This window comes from Nipponia nippon, unplaced genomic scaffold (genome assembly GCF_047370975.1).
Source record: "Nipponia nippon isolate SJK-2023a ecotype South Korea unplaced genomic scaffold, ASM4737097v1 scaffold_31, whole genome shotgun sequence".
Lineage (NCBI taxonomy): Eukaryota > Metazoa > Chordata > Aves > Pelecaniformes > Threskiornithidae > Nipponia > Nipponia nippon.
Window position 1 is genome coordinate 5887160 of NW_028262349.1, and position 16222 is coordinate 5903381.

At 65.2% G+C, this 16222-nt stretch overlaps 1 protein-coding gene across 8 annotated transcripts; it reads right to left on the reverse strand.

Moving 5' to 3' along the window:
* Positions 1-1042: 1042 nt before the first annotated feature.
* KANK3 (KN motif and ankyrin repeat domains 3) lies at positions 1043-14783 on the reverse strand. Of its 8 annotated transcripts, none has more exons than XM_087769266.1 (11): positions 14551-14783; positions 7942-8016; positions 5932-7680; positions 5590-5689; positions 5238-5444; positions 4626-4713; positions 4056-4275; positions 3570-3712; positions 3055-3255; positions 2874-2972; positions 1043-2636 (listed from the first exon to the last, which is right to left on the reverse strand). In XM_087769266.1, the coding sequence occupies exons 2-11, from the start codon at positions 7976-7978 to the stop codon at positions 2580-2582; spliced, it is 2901 nt and encodes a 966-aa protein (XP_087625392.1). In that variant the 5' UTR covers positions 7979-8016; positions 14551-14783; the 3' UTR covers positions 1043-2579. The 8 variants fall into 8 exon arrangements, with proteins under 8 accessions (XP_087625392.1, XP_087625396.1, XP_087625400.1 ...); XM_087769270.1 differs by having other exon boundaries at positions 5932-7647; positions 14551-14782; XM_087769274.1 differs by lacking the exon at positions 14551-14783 and adding an exon at positions 14382-14416 and having other exon boundaries at positions 5932-7647.
* Between the last annotated feature and the right edge of the window lie 1439 nt (positions 14784-16222).

The following is a 16222-nucleotide window of genomic DNA, read 5'->3' on the forward strand; positions in this document are numbered from 1 at the left end:
AGCTGAGTTGGGCCTGCGGCTCCTGATCCTGTGGGATTGTTCCTGTTGGGAGCGTTCTTCATCCTTCGGTGTCCTGCACTTGCTTAAGGCACGCTAGCAGCCGGTGGGATTGAGGGTTTGAGTATCCTAAAGCTGAGGAGAGCACTTCTGGAAGAGATGTTCAAGTCGCTGAACTTGGGCAGATCATGAGGATTGCTGTTAGGTAGGGCCGGTGTTGAAAGAGTGTTTGTGGGTTTTTTCCCTCCAGCGGGTGTTCGTTGTGCCCTGGTCAGCTCAAGGGTGGCACGAGGTGGATTTTGTGCTCTAGAGAAAGCCCCCATCAATGTGTGCTCATGCTGCTGCTTGGGCTCGTTCTTGATTCTTCTTCGGTGGTGTTTCAGAGCATCGGGTGAGTCCGTGCTCCCCTGACTTGTGTGATGCAGCAGAGCTCTCGGGAACTAGCTATGAGTGCAAGAAGTTCACCTCAGCTTCTCTGGCTGCCGTTTGTTCGCCGCACAGCTTTAGCAGTGACCGAGCGTTTGCTCTGGCGGCTGCCAGCCCTGCCTGTGCTGAGAGACCCAGACAGGAGGCATCAGCTGTGAGTCGGTGGCCAGGCAGAGGTAAACTTGTAGTGGGGCTGGCTCGGGGCAGCTGTAGCCCTTCCTGAATATCCCTGTGGGGTTGGCGCGGCCCTTGGCCACGTGAGGAGGGAGGTGACCGTGAATCCCCACGCTCAATCCGATGATTGGCCTTTAATAACGCAGCTTAATATCGGAGCACCCGGGTGAACCAGGGGTAGCGAAGGGTCCCTGCGTCCCGCTTGGTCCTGTGAAGCGGAACAGGGCAGAAACCACAGTACCTAAGTCTGGCTCCTGACAGGGACAGTTCAGCTGGAAGCAAACTGGACGGATGGATGTAGCCAGGTCATAAACTTGCAGGGAACGAAACGTGCGGGCAACGGCTCGGGGCGAGGGCTGTGCTAGGCTGAAGCTGTGCTGGGGGATTTAGCTTGAGCCAGACAAGGAGGCAGGAAACCGCTGATGGTCACTGTAATATTTCAAAATAATTTTACTTCAAATTTTATTTATATCTTAAAAATAAACATCAGTATTAAAATATCAGTAAACAAACATGTGAAACCAAAGCAGTGAGTAGGGAATACATAGGGAGCAGCGTACTAGGGAGTGGCTGTGAGCATCGTATGTTAACTTCAGTGCAAAGCTGAACCAGGCCCGCTGTGAGGACGGCAGCGTCTTGCCCAGAACGAGTTTCTTGGGGAGCATTTCCCAGCTTGGAGCATGGCTCAGACCAGGCCTGTGCAGGGCAAGTGATGGTGGGGGAGGCTGGGCCGGGGAGCGGGGATGGGGGCTGCGACACGCGCTACCTTCGTGAAGGATTCGGAGAGCAGAGCCAGCTTCACATGCAAAAGCCCTTCTCCTTCCTCCTGGTCCTCAGTCCTTACCTTGTCTGTTCCCACCCCACCTGGTGCACACACACTCGCACAGACGCACACGTTCTCCGACATAACCTCTCCATCTCCGTGGGCCCTAGGCTCTCTCTGAGCTCTTCTTCTCCATCTTTTTTTCCTGGAGCTATCCTCGGCCGCTCTCCTCCCTTTGGGAAAGGAAAGTGGGCAGAGAGGGACTTGGTTGTGGGCTCTGGTTGCCTTCGCAGTCCCTGGCTGTGAGACTCTTTAAAATGGGAAATGTTTAGGAGGTAACCGCTGTCGTTCCCTTGGGGGAAGGTCCCCGCTCCCCGTCTGGGTATCGGCCGGGCAGTCTCAGGCCCTGAATGCCTTTGTGGCTCTCAGCCCCCTTCTGTCAGCTCAGCTGCGGCCCCGGCTGCCCAGAAGTTTTGCTCCCATGGAGCAAATCAAACTGATTTCATGTTGAACTCCATCCTTTGAATAAGCAACATAATTTTTTTTTTTTTGCTTTGTGTGTGCGTGCTAGAAAAAAATCAGATTTCAGCCAGGAAAGGAAATGCCACAAAGGAAGGGCAAGTATTCCAGTCTGGAAGTGCTCCCAGCCCACGTCCGAGGCAGCGTTACCCAGCTGGTTTGTCTCCCCTCTCCCATCGCTGTGCAGGACTTGCCGGCTGAGCACCGGCTTCCCCGCCGGCACCGCGTAGCACGGCAGCGTCCAGGAGCTGACGCTTGCCCTCCTGCAGCCCTGCCTGCTCCTCATCACCGCCTCCGCTGCCTTCCTGGAGCTGCTGGGAGCTGGCTGGGAGAGCAGAAACCAGCTGCTGTTTCTGTTGGGTTTGTTTTCTGCTTTTCCAGTGAGTACGTAACTCGCAGAGGGCTCCGAGGCCACGGTGGGGAGCAGAGGGGACAGAGCTGGCGTCCGCTTGCTGCGTTTCCACCCCAAGGTCACTTGGTGCTTGGCTCCTGTCACTTGGTGGAGTGAGGTGGCCGTGTGTGGGCCCCTTCAGCAGCAGGGACGAGCGAGGCCCAGGGACGGCGCCTGCTCTAGTGACAGGAGGTTAAAGTGGCTGCAGAGAGCGATTCGGTGCACAAAGGCGTGGCAGGAGAGGGGACACAAATTGCAGCCTAGCGCTGACGGTGGCTGGCTGGCCCCTGGCTGGATCTGAAGGTCACTCTAATTTGGTTTCTTTGGGCTCCCAGGGCTCTTCGTGGCTGTCGGTGATGTCCCCTGCTGCAGAGAGAGCAGAGTCACGAAATGTCACCAGAAACCCCTCCAGTGACTCCCGGTCAGGGCCAGCCAGGCTGGTTCCCTGCTACTGAGGATGCACCGAGCATGTGGCACGTGGGGAGCACCATCTGTGTCACAGCCCTGTCCCCTCCCACGGGGCCACCTGCCCACCGTGGCACGGTGCCACCTCCGTGGCCCTTTGGGGCAGGTGGCAGGAGCTGGGGGGGCTGCGGTACTCACGGGCAGCTGCGCCTTCGTGCCATTGAGGTGGGCGTAGAGAAGCACGGCGATGTTGCTGTGGCCGGCCTCCAGCGCGATGGCGACGGCGTTGTTACCGTCCTAAGAAGGAAGGGAGAGCAGTTGGGGAGGGGACGCGGGGTGGGCGAGTGTGCCCGGGCCCCAGCAGCAGAGAGAGACTTACGCTGTCCACGATGGAGATGTTGCAGGTGGGCTGAGCCAGCAGCAGCTTCACCGTCTCCACGCGGCCGTGCTCGCAGGCGCACATCAGCGCAGTTGAGCCCTCCTCGTCCTGCAGGTTCACGTCAGCTCCGCAGGCGAGCAGGGCTTCCACCATCTCCTGGCGGCCGTGGCTGACGGCCAGCATCAGCGCCGTCTGGCCAGCCTGCGAGGCAAGGGACGCTGCCAGGCTGCTCCTGCCCCCGCTGTGCCACCCGCTCTTCCCACTGCCCTGGGGAGGGACCGCTGCTGTCCCCAGCGCCCCCATGGTCTCTCCTGGCTGGAGATGAGGCGTGGGTGAGACCCGAGAGCCCTGATGCCAGGCAGAAGTTGCTCCTAATGGGATGCCCTCCCCACGTGCCAGCCCCTGTGGGTTTTGGAGCCGCAGTCCTGCCCTCGGAGGAGCCGAGCGTGGCCCTGGCAGCTGCTTGGGGGTGGGGGGAGAGGGTCAGGACATGGTGGCCCCCAGCCCGCACCAACCTGGCTGGCCTTGGCGTTGACATTGCCCATGCTGAAGAGCCTCCTGACCACGTTCATGTCATCTTCCTGCTCGACAGCCGCCAGCGCTGCCAGCATGAGCGCGGTGTAGCCGGCTTTGTTCTGGTGGTCCACGTTACAGACCCCTGCGGGGATGGGCAGAGTGGGGGCGGCTCAGGGTGCTGCGGGGCTGGTGGGAGCCACGGACCGAGCCACGTGCCTGGCTCCTGTCCTGCCCAGGGTGCTGCAAGCCGTCCCACAGCCCCACGGGCACGGACCTGCTGATGGGTCCCCCCCATCAAATCTGGGCTCCCAAAGGGCTGGGGTGGCTGCCCAAACCCCCCCACCCAGGCACGGACAGAGCCCAGCGCAGCTCTCCCTGCCCCTCCGCTGCCAGTGCCTTCCCCCATACCTGGCGTGGCCAGGATGTGACCTGGGGTACAGTGGGGTGGTGGCAGGGGGGCGTTTCTGGGGGTGGGGGGCACTGACCCGTGTCCAGCAGCAGCTGCACGATGTGGAAGTTGGAGTGGGAGACGCTGTAGTGCAGGGCCGTGTTGCCGTTCCCGTCTGCCAGGTTCACCACGTGGGCCAGGAGAGCCGGCGAGACCTCGGCAAAGGCCAGGAGGTGGTTGGCAACGGTGTCGGGGACGGACGACTTCTGGCTGGACAGACGGAACCACTCCTGCAGGACCAGGCTGCTGCTGGCGAGCTGTGGGCAACGAGCGGTGCTGAGCTGGGGGCCGTGGCTCCCCCCGAGCCTCTGCATGGCCTTGCACCGCCCCAGGCACCCACCCTGCACCCGGCCCAGGGGGGAGCAGAAATCCCGCTGCAGAGGGGACTGGGTGAAGGCAGGACCCTGAAACCCCAAAACCACGCTGGGATGGCCCGAGCTGAGCCCACACGGGTTTTGGGGTATCTGGGACAAAGCCTGGAGCAAGGGGCTGTGTTTGGGGAAAGGTGCTGAGCCAGGCTTTGCTGGCCCATCTTTGGGGAGGGCCAGCCCCAGGGGGATGCCGGCAGGGGCCGGGCGAGCCATCCCACCCGCAGCACCCCACTCACCGCCTCTTTGCTCTTGGTGGCACCGGGGTGGCCCAGGTGGGTCTTGACAATGAGGCAGGCCTCCCGCATCCTGGGGCTCAGCTCGAACCTGGGGAGAGCAGGAGGGCGTCTGCGGTGCGGGGTGGCATCGCCTCACCAAAACTGCGCTGGCAAGGGCCGCCCCGAGTCCCCCCGCGGAGGTTTTGCTCCTCTCCCCGATGCCTGCGAGACTGCACGAGCCAGCCTGGTGGTTGCACCTTGGCAGCTTCAGCCTCTGCAAACCCCCGCCGAACTAAGCCGCATACGGACGTGCTCAGGGATGATTTACCCATTTATAGGCTGAATTTTTTCCTTTTGTTGAAAAATGCCATTAAAGGCTGTTGGGCTTTTTCCCCCCCTCCAAGCTATCTCCTCCAGCAGAGAGGGAGCCGGGGCCTCGGTCTCATCCTTTCCTTAGCAGACCCAAGAAGCTGGAAGGATTTTTTTCCTGCCGAATGGTTTCCGCAGGAGCTGAATGTGTTTTTCCCATCGGCTGCACTGAAACTGGGGCAGACGGCCCGAGTCGGCAGGGCCGGTGCCAGCCCGTGGCTCGCAGCTGCACAGGGCGAGGGAGCCTTCCCCATCGGCACTTACTTCTCCTTCACCTCGGGGGGCTCCGGCAGGGTCACGCCGGCCCCCTCGTGCTCCCCTCCTGGCTCGTGTTCGCCTTCCCCAGCCTCCTCATCCGAGGTTTCAGTGTCACCCTGCTCCTCGCTGTCGGAGCTGTCGGCCGAAGCCTTCTCAGAGGAGCTGTCGCCCTCCTCCTCCTCCTCCTCCTCCTCGCTGGATGTGCTCTCGTACCTGAACGGAGGGAGGATGCTCAGTGGCAACGCGGCACCCAGCTGGTCCCCTCCAGGCCCCCCGTTGCCACTGCCCCCAGCCCAGGACGGGGATGCCGGGGGCCGGGGCTGGCCCAGGGGGGTGGCAGGAGCCCCTCGGCACGTACTCCCCGTTCAGGATGCCCACAAACTGCAGGCTCTTCTTGCTGCCCTCGGCCTCGCTCCGGGGGGGACCATCCCGCTTCTTCATGATGGACTTCAGGGCTCCTGGGGGCAGAGAGATGGGTGTCAGGGGCCAGTGAGCAGGAACCTCCCCACGGGGCTGCCCGGGCACCCCAAACCCGCCAGACCCCAGGGTGGGCACGGGAGGGACACGGGCACAGTGCAGGCAGCTTCTGTGACACAGGCACATTTGGCCCCGCAGGCGCTGTGCCCAACAGGGCCGCCCTCTCCCTTCCTGCAGGAACGTCCCAGCCAAGACCCTGGTGTCATCCCCGGCACCGACTCACCGGCCGCAGGGCTCGGGGCAGTTCTGCCATCCCGTGCCGGGGATGGGTCCCGGCCGCTGTGTGTCGCCTCTGGTGTGGCTGCCCCGGGGGCTGGGCTGCCCTGGCACGTCCCCGCCATTGCTCCTGTGCCCTGCGCCGAGGGGCTGCTCGGGGCATTGCCCGCGCCGGGCTGCGTCTCCTCGCCTGCCGGGACAGCACTGCCCACGTCGGTCTGGCTGCCCTTGTCTTCACAACTGGCGGCCAAATCGGGGCCGACCGCCACGTCCTGCCCGTCGGGGCGGCAGCCTACCCCAACACAGGTGGTTGGCGGGCAGCACTCCACGCCCGCCTCTGCCATTTCCAGGGGGTCGCCGGCTGCCTGGCTCTGTGTCTCCACCACCGCCTCCACCACCGCCTCAGCCACCTGCGGCTTGGCCGTCACCTCCTTGTCTGCCTGCCCGCAGGGCCGACGGGCGCACACCTCCAGCCGCAGCTCCTCCAGCTCCCGCGTGGCCTCCCGCAGGTGCCCTTCCATCAGGGCGATCACCTCCTTCTGGTGCCCCACTGTCTGCTGCAGCAGCTCCAGCTCCCGCTCTGCCTCGCTGGCCAGCCCCAGCGAGGACTCCAGCACCCAGACGGCCGCATCCCTGCGCTCCCTCGCCCCGCCGTCCGGCGCATCACCGCCCTCCTGCTGCGACCGGTAGTAGAAGACAGCGTCAGTCATGGCCCGGTCCTCGCCCACAGCCACAGAGCGGCACGGCCTCTCGGCGGCCCGGGGGCTCCTGCCTGGCCAAGCCCTGCCACCCCGCTCCGGCACGGCCAGCTTCTCCGTCAGCTTCCTCAGCTCCGCAATCTTGCTCGCTCGCCCCTTTGCTGGCTCCGCTTCACTCTCTGGCCCTGCTCGGGGCAGCTCGTTGCCCCCCGCCACCGTCTCAGAGCCAGAGGGGTGGCCGAAACCCTCACTGGGCTCCGCTAACAGCTTCTCCATCAGCTTCGCCTTCTCCCTCTTCAGTTCGCAGATCTGCGTCTCCAGGAGGGGGATGGTTTTCACCTGCTCCTCCAGGTCCCGGAGCTGCCGCAGGGCTGCGGCCATCTGCTCCCGCACGTGCTGCAGTGGGGCGGCGCTGAGCCCCGCTGCCGGCGTGCTGCGCCCCGAGCTGCTGGGGCTCGCCCGTCCCCAGCCCACCTGGCCCTCGACACCCACCGGCACCCAGGGGGGTGGCTGACTCGGGGCACCCGGCAGGCCACCACGAGAGGGACCACCGATATCCTGCAAATGGCCCTGCTCCTGCTCCAGCCTCCTGCTTGTCTCCAGCAAGGTCTTCTCCACCTGCGGGTTTCGCACGAGGCACTTGCGGGTGGGAGGTGGGAGCAGCCGCACCGGCGGCGGTGGCGAGACGGCGTGGGAGGTTGGCTTGCTCGGGGGCTCCAGGGGCGGCCGGCCGTGTGGGGACAGCAGCAGCGCAGTCCTGCCCTCCTCGCTGGTGGTGGAGGTGAGGGACTCGGTGGAGGTCCAGGCGCTGGCGTGGCTGCTGGGGCTGCGCAGGGTGCTGGGTGGCTGCCGGGCCCCTTTTGCCCTGCGAGGCAGCGGCACTTTCTTGAGTGTTTGGCCGCTTTCGATGTCATCGACATATTTCAGGAAATCCAGGTCCAGGAGGAAGCCATAGGGGGTTTCCACTGAATATGAGCTCCTCTCCCCATCGTCCTGGTCCCGGTACAAGAACGGGCCCCCAAGATCTGCAAGAGGAGCACGGGCGGTTAGGCAGGGACCTGGTGAAGACAGGAAAGCTTTTCCAAGTGGGTTATACTGGGATTTGCAGCCTGCAGCCCGCCTCCCCGCCGTGCTGCTGCTGGCAGGTGGCCCGTCCCCAACACCCTCGGTGCCATTGGGTGTCACAGGGCACCTGCTCTGTGTCAGGGTCAGCGCTGGGGTGAGGAAACCCATCAGGACGGGATGGGACAGTTCAGCCCTGCCACTCCCCTCCCGCTCCATCTGCTGTCCCTGCCAAGCGACGACCCCAGTCCCTTTACCTGGGAGGTTCTGGTTCAGGGGTGCAGGCTGAGCCATCTTCTCCCTGCAATGCCGCTGACCAGGGGACCATCAACCTGCAACAACAACGGGGCCACGTCCAGCCAAACCCTGCAAATCGGGGGCCGGTGAGCCCCACGCGGCCACAAACCACTGCCCCCCGGCCCGGGGAGCACCCCGCGGCCACCCCCCGCCATCCGCCGGGCCCCTCTCGCCTCCCTCCAGCCCTGGTGCCGTGGGGCTGAAGCTCGAGCCGGCTGCTGGGCGGGCGAGCACGGCGCTGCCTGCGGGGCCAGGGATTGTTTGTACATTTAAGGAATGCTTCGCAGACCGGGCTGGGATGGCCGCGGCAGTCGCGCTGCCAGCTCCGAGGGTGCAGTCATGAGTCAGAGTTCAGCTGCACTGGGGGAGCAGGCTGGGAAAAAAAAAAAAAAAAAAAAAAAAAAGAGGCTGCAGCCTTTACGGGTGTGATTCTCAGTGGACAAGTTTGCTTTGGATAAAGGGAATCAATGCTTTTGCAAAGCCACGTGACTGCAGGCAGCTGCCAGCACCGTCAGTCGCTGGGCGTGATGTCCGTCCTCGCTGCCCAGGCTGAGCAGGACCGGGGTGCCCTGTGCTGCCCACCCCCGCCTTGGGGGTGTCTCGAGGGCTGGTGACCCCAGGAGGGACCTGGCTGCTTTTCCCTGTCGATAATGCAGGATAAGGCATGGCAGGAGATGGCGGGGAATGAAATGGGAGCCTGGTTTTCCCAGGAGCCAGGCGTGGGCACGCTGGAGGAGAGCCAGGGGGCCGCAGCTGTGGCACACGGGTGAGCTGGGGGGCCGCCAGCTGTGAGCGTTCAGTTGGGACCTGCCGCAACATCTGGCTGCACCTGGGTGCCAGGGCCCAGGTGGGAAGTGCTCCTGGCAGGAGCGGGATGGGGGCAAACAGCGCCCCGGGAGCACCCACTGCCACCGCGCACGATGTCACCCTCCAGGCACCCGTGGGGTCCCTGCGTGGCAGGGATGCAGGGGCCCTGCCCGCGGGGCGCAGGTGGCCATAGGGCTGTGCAGCTGTCGGTGGGCAAAGCATTTGGCACTGAGCTATTTTTGGAAGAAAGCAGGGGAGGAGGCATGCCGCAGAGGAAAGGCAGCTCAGACACAGCCCTAAGGGAAGCCGGGGCTCAGCGCTGCCCAGAGAAGGGTGCAGGATCCGGCCTTGGCTGCAGAGAAACACCTGCATCCATCCCCAAATCCCCTGCCCGTGACGACCGGAGGATCCAGACTTTTCTAGCAGAGATGCTGTGGCAGCCCCCATCACACGGCCCAGCTTGGGGACGATGCACTGGCCCCTGGCTCGCACCCCCTGCCCACAACAATGCTGCCTGCCGCTCCCCAGCCCTGGCCGTGCTGCTGCAGCTGCCAGCCCATGGCTCGCCCTGACCACGCGACTGCCAGAAGCCTGAGGAGCAGCCGTGGCGCAGGCAGCGCTGGGCCAGGCTCAGGCTGGGCACCCCGGTGACAAGGCAGCCTCCCACCCACGGGGTCGAGGGGCTGAGTCCAACCGGGCAGGGATGAGACGCTTCCCATCAGTCACCCGGCCTGATCCTGGGGCTCTCCCGCTCCTCTACCAACCCATCCGCAGCCAATGCACATCCCAACTTCCACCTCCCTTGGGAACATCCAGCCTCTGTGCCGGCACCCCTTCCACATCCCTTGGGAAAATCCTGGCTCCATGCTGGCACCCCACCATTCCCGTGCCACCGGTTTCATGCCTAAAAGGGTCCGTGCATCCCCCACCTCATCTAATCCCTCCTGCCCTGGGAAGCAGCCGGCTTCCTCCTCTGCACAGCCCTCGCTGCAGGTAATTAAACAGCGCCAGGGCCAGGACAAACTTCCCGCTGGGCTCCGTGCACATCGTAAATCAAACAGGAGGAAGAGGGAGAGCAACAGGAGCCAGAGCCAGCGGGTGCGTTTCCTCGGGGGAAGCGGCCGGCAGCTCCCTTCCGCCGCCTGGACGGGTATTGTCCTGCCTGGGGCTGTGCCAGGAAAAGCTGCCTCCACCGGGACCCCTGTCCGGGACGTCTCCCGCACCACTCCTCCCGCTTGCGGCAAAGGTGCCCAAAAGGTGCCCAAAGCCGGGGGACATCCTCCCACAGCTCTCCGACCCCATTACTCTTGGTCTGATGGAATGGGCTGGACCCAGGGCAGCAGCTTCTGCCTTCACCCAGCTCCAAAACAAAGGGCCAGGCCAGGCGATGGGACCTGCAGGCTCCCAACCACGTGCAAATTGCCCCAGTGACCCCGCGATGTGCAAAACCTGATGGGGTCCCCGTGATGTGCAAACCTCGACAGCATCCTCGCAACGTGCAAACTGCCCCCGGGCCGCCGGTGGGCTGGGCTGGGCGGCGAAGCAAGCGGCAGGCTGGATTTGAGCCGGCGAGGATGAGCAACGGAGGCAGACAGCCCCGGCACGCAGCAGCAGCGAGAGGGTTAAGTCCTCACACCCACGGCCCTGCCACCGCCAGCACCTGGCGGCACGGCCACACAAAGCCAGCCTTGTCCCCGGCCGGCTGCCATCACCGCAGCACCGGTTCAAAGAGAAGCCGCTCTCCACCTGGGCTGAAGTCCTGACGGGGAAGACCGTGCCAGCCACTTTGGTGCCAAAGGCTGATTTTCGGCAGCTTTGGCCACTCCCCTGGGCAAGGGGGCTCGGTGCTGCCGGGGCTGGGCACAGGGACCCCCAGGTGCTGGAGGCAGGGGACTGCGCACGATCCCAGCTTCCTTCGGAAGAAATGAAAACGTTGTTTCTAGCCCTGGTGTTCCCACAGAACAGCAGGGTGGTACAAAGCGAAGCGCCACTGGGGAGGCTGGACAGCGAGCGGAGGAGGAGGAGGATGCGCCGGGACCCAACCATCCCCGCAGAGGCAGGGCTACGCTTCGCCCCGGGCTCGCGCCTCTGTTTCCCCCTCTTGCCGTTGTACCGATGCCAACACAGGAAACTTGGGGCCAAAACTGGAGCCGCTCCGCTCCATTACAACAAAAAGCCACGTCAGGGACGGGGCAGCCTGGGCACCTCGACCTGGCTCAGGTACTGTCCGGTACCCATGCCCCAGCCCCCCCCAGGACCCCCAGCCTCATGGGCCACGGGGTGAGCTCCCCCGGGACCCCGAGCCCCCAGGCTGGCAGGGGACGGGCCTGGGGGAGCTATTTTTAAAGCTCCGGACTCCTTTGGGCCCTTTCCCTCACCAGGGGCACAAGCAGGGCAGCCCCCGCCCCGGCTCAGCCACGCGCTGCCATGCAGCCCGAGCCGCTCCACCGGCGTGGCCGGGGCTGGACATGGGGAGGGCTCTCCCCGGCTCTCCTCCTGAGCCAAAATACTGAGGTCATGAGGAATGTGAGAAGAACAGAGTCCAGAGCAACCCTGGCCAGCGCGACTTGATTTATCTCAGCCAGGCACGCTTCCCTCGAAGCTGCGCGCAGGCGATAAGCCCCGAAGCTCAGGGCTGAGGCTGTTCCAAAGTTAAAGGGAAACCACTGAGCAAGCACACGGCTTCCTCCGCTGCCAGCGACCTGCCGGGATTCGGGCTCCTCGCACGGAGCCAGCTGTCACGTGTGCCCATCACCTGCGGTGTCACCCGCCGGCGCTGCAGGCTGGATGCGGACGGGAGGCATCCAGGGCTCATCACACCTTCCCGGCCATCCGTCCCGTCCCCATCCCCTGCCCCGGGGCTGTACAGGACAGCCCGTGCTCCGTGCCACCCCCTGTCCCTGCGCCCGCTCGCCCAGGCCACCTTGCCCACGCCGTCCAGGCTGGGGCTGCTCCTGGAGGAGCCGGATCCCGTGCGGGTGGGTGTGCTGGCGCTGACCCAGGGAGGGAAAGGGAAACGCTTCGATCTTCTCAACAGCCTAATTTCAGGGTTGGGCTGTTATTTCTGGAGTTGTCGTCATCGTCGGCCTGGTTGGTTGGGAGACCGCGGGGGCTGCTCAGGCTCTGCGCCCGCTCCAGCACCTTGGGGACCTCCCTGAGCTCACACAACACCTGGACAACAGGCGCACAGTCCGTCCGCAGACGTACTGACGTGGGGATCAGCTCTCTGTGCCCTGTCACACCTACAGCTCTATCGGGCTCCGGTATCTCCATGAGAAAACATCTACCACTTGTCCTGCGCCCTTGCCACAGATGCCCACCAGCACCGCCCAGATTCCCTCGGGGCTGGTGACAACACAGGGAGTTGGCAACGAGCCCCAGGGGCCCGGGATTGCCCTGCTGCAAGGAGGTGCTCAGGGATGACATGGTTAAACTTACACTCGGGGTGCACAGGCACAGTTGGGGTACACGCACAGCCCTGTGGCGGGTTCCCCATGTACACGCAGGGAGCACCCCGAAGCCGGCAGCACTCCATGTGCTCTCCAGCACCCCAGAGGGGCCTGCAGCAGCCAAGGGTGCCCTGACGCACCCCCAGCCCTCCGGGGCCCCAGCACCCCGCCGTGCCCCCCAGCACCCCCAGCCCTGTAGGTCCCCAGTACCCTGGGGTGTCCGCAGCACCCCCAGCCCTCCGGGGCCCCAGCACCCCGGGGTGCCCACAGCACCCCCAGTCCTGTAGGTCCCCAGTACCCTGGGGTGCCCGCAGCACCCCCAGCCCTGCGGGGCCCCAGCACCCCACGGTGCCCCCCAGCACCCTCAGCCCTGTAGGTCCCCAGTGCCCTGGGGTGCCTGCAGCACCCCCAGCCCTGTGGGTCCCCCAGCACCCCCGGCCCTAACAGGTCCCCAGCGCCCCGGGGAGCCCCCAGCACCCCGGGGTGCCCGCAGCACCCTGCACGCCCCGGCACATCGGGGCGCCCGCCCCCAGCCCCGGAGACCCCCCCCCGGGGACTCCCCGCCCCCGGCAGCCGGGGTGGGCGGCCCAGCCCGGCCCCGAGCCGCCGGTACCGGTACCGGCACCGCCGGGGTGCGGGCAGAAGCCCCGCTGCCGCTGCCGGCGCCGCCCGGGCGGAGCCCCCGAGGCGGGGGATGCCGGGGCCGCCCCACCCCGCCGCCGTCCCGCCGCGGCCGCGGGGGCTCCGGAGCGGCCCCTCGGCGGGCCCCGGGCGGCGGCGGCGGCTCCGGGGGCCCTGCGGGGCGCCGCCACCGGGACGAGCCCCCGCCCCGCCGCCGCTGGAGCCGGAGCCGCTCCCGCAGCCGCAGCGGCCGGACCCCGCCGTCCCGTCCCGTCCCGTCTCGTCCCGTCCCGTCCCGCCCCGCCGCCCCTCACCTCGCCGGCCGGGCGTCTGGGCTGCAGCCGGGCCCCAGCGCGGGGCCGCCCTCCCGGGCCCGGCGGCTCTGGGCTGCACCGCGGCGCCGGGCAGCGCTGCCCGCCGCAGCCCCGGGCCGAGGGCGGGCCGGCAGCGGGGCCGGGCGGGAGCGGGCCGGGGCGGGGCGGGGGCGGGCGGGGATCGCCCCGGGCCCCGGCCGGGCCGCGCACCGCCCCCGGGCCGCTCCCCCCCGGCGGGGTCCCCGCTCGCCCCTGGCACGGAGGTCCCACCGGGGGAGCGGGAGGGGTCCCTGCTGTCCCCGCGGCCCCCCGGGGTGGGATATCCCCCCTCCCGGTCACCTGGGGGGAAGGGGTGTCCCGGTGAGCCCAGGAAGGGGGGTGTCCCCTGCCCTGGTCACCCCGGGGGTCCCTTGTCCTGGTTACCCTGGGGAAGGGGTGTCCCTTGTCCCAGTGAGCCCAGGAAGGGAGGTGTCCCCTGCCCCGATCACCCCTGGGATGGGGGATCCCCTGCCCCGATCACCCTGGGGATGGGGGATCCCCTGTCCTGGTTACCCCTCGGGATGGGGAGCCCCTACTCCAGTCACCCTGGGGATGGGGATGTCCCTACCCTGCTCACCTCGATGGTCACCCTGGAGAAAGGGACATCTCGTGCCCGTGTCACCTCGTGCCCGTGTCACCCCGTGCCCGTGTCACCCCGGCATTGGGGTGTCTGCTGCCCTGAGCTCAGCACCGCTGCTGGCCGGGGGCCTGTGGGTGGCCGGGCTCCAGCTCCCTGCCCCGCCGGCCTCTCCCCGGCACAGCCCCCCCAGCCTGCCTGGCCCCTGTGGCCTCGTGCGCCGCCCGCCCTCGTCCCACCCATGGCCGGGAGCCCTGTGCCGCTCGCCCTGGCTGGGCTCCCCGGGCCTGGCCCCGCTGGGTTTTTGGCAGCCCTCCCTTGTCCCAGCAGCAGGCTGTTCGTCTCCTTTTCTTGCCAGCTTTCTTCCCCGCCTGCTTCGCGCGCCGGTTGCTCAGCCGCCGAGGTCTGGGCTGTCCTCCATCCCGCAGGGACCCCTGGCAGTTTCACACCTTAAAGCCTGCCCTCGCTAACTACTCCAACCCCTTTCAACACTGAAACCCTCTGCAACAGTTTTTGCTACTTTTTCTTTCCTTTTCAGCTGCTGAACCCCCCGGGTATTTTTCCACGGCCGGCTCTTCTGTAACGCTACTCACGGGAAGAGCAGGAGAAACAAGATGTGCTTCCCGGCGTCCCTCCCCGCGGCCGGCTGGCAGCTTGGGGACTTCCTGAGAAAGGGTTTGCATCCGGACGGAAGTACCTTAATAGCCCGAATGGATCTACCTCCACCAACAGACCTCGTCCCTCTCCAACCCATTTACATACTTGGCCTCGCCGGCATCCTGTGGTAATGAACTTGGTGATTTCATGCCCTTGTTCTGTCTCCGAAGCAGGTCTAGAATAGCACTGCTCTTGTTGATTCACTGGCTGCTTGGCAAAGAAATCGGTTGGGCCCTCCGTGGCCCTGCGGCTTGCCTTCCCCATCCAGATCTGGCATGGTAAAGCCTGGCGCGATGAGTGAAGTGCCGCCGGTGTGCGCTCACCGGCTGTGCCGCAGCGTTCGTGCCCTGCATCGCAGCCCAGAGCTCTGCAAAGGGCCCCCGTCCAGGTCCCTCCCTCCCGCTCTTGGACATCCGACAGCAATGTCACCCATCGCCAAGCAGCAATTCTTGTTTCCTCCTTGCGAAGGTAGGGAAAAAAACCCGTGAAGGAGGAGCTGAGGAAAAATGAGCTTGGGAAAGCGATGTCACCCCAGCTCTGCGGGTGCCAGGCCTTGCCCACGCGGCCGCTGCCACCCCGGCACCGGGGCAGAGCTGTGAAATAGCGGGGGGCCCTCGAACCACCTGGTGCCCCGAGGAAATGCAGACCTGGGGCTGCCTAAATTTGGTGCTGGGGCACAGAACTGTGGCAGCTCAGAGATATTTCCAGACTAAAACTCAACAGCAGCCCTTGAACAAGAGGTGTCGAGTTGTTCCCTGCGCCGATCAGACTCCTCTGGCTTTAAGCTCTGGTGACCGAGAAGAGTTAAACCCAAGGGACAGCCCTTATTTCTGCCATTCAGGGTTTTCTGCGGAAACTCCGCAAAGCTCAAATACTCAGACATGGCTGGAGAAGTCACAAGGGCCGGTCAATGTTTACCCCGCGTAAATCACAGCTGGAGGCAGCGCAGAGAAAAGCGCTTCCCTCCCAAGTCCCGGCTGTCGGCAGCGCGGTGGCTTCACCCCGGGCCAGTGACGCCGACCCGGGACCGGTCCGAGCTGTGGCACCCGCCTGCCTGGGCTGGCAGCCCCCGGCACCCGCAGCCAAACCCAAGCTCGGAGGCAAATGGCAACGCCTGCCAGCTCTCCTGCTGCACCCGCGCGTGTGCCGAGCTTCCAGCGAGTAAAGGTGCAGCCGTGAGGTTGTGGATATTGAGGTGGGTGCCTGCGTGGGTGAAAGACGCCCGGATGCTCAGTCCCGGTAAGGATCAGGGATTGCCACAGCCTGGGACTGAGCTCTTGTATTTGGCATCTCACCACCCCGCACGGAGTGGGGAGGAGGGCTAGCCGGGCTTTTGCTGCTGTTGTAGGGGCAGTTTTGGGAAAAACCGATGGTTTTCTGGTGCTGGAATGTTGTAGTTCAGCTGTCTGGAGCTCTGCAGACGTCCATGGCACCATGGCGGGGCCCGGCATGGCTGTCCCTGATCCTGGACCTCCCGCTGGCCAGGGAAGCCGGCCCTGACCCTCCCAAGAGCATCCGTCTGAACAAAAAGGTCTGGGACCTGATGAGTTTTCAACTCATCAGAAATGCTGAAAAGCTTTTTTTGGTCCAGAAGAGGGTCTCAGAAAACGGCTTTCCCTGTGAATCCCAATCCTTTGCTCTCTGCCAGCCCCAGCTGGGACTGTCCATGAGATTGTGCCTCAATTTCCCCATCAGGGCAGTTGGAAAGGGAGTACGTGTGTGTGCGTGCATGTGTTGTGACGTGCACCAGTGTGGCAGGGTGCTTCTCTGCAGCGTG

Coding starts and splice junctions, on each gene's coding strand:
- KANK3 (XM_087769266.1), bottom strand. CDS start 7,978: ATGGCTCAGCCTGCACCCCTGAACCAGAACCTCCCAG. Junction 4,714..5,237: donor CCCCCCGAGGTGAAGGAGAA/GTAAGTGCCGAT, acceptor TGCTCTCCCCAG/GTTCGAGCTGAGCCCCAGGA. Junction 2,637..2,873: donor GCACGAAGGCGCAGCTGCCC/GTGAGTACCGCA, acceptor CTCTCTCTGCAG/CAGGGGACATCACCGACAGC.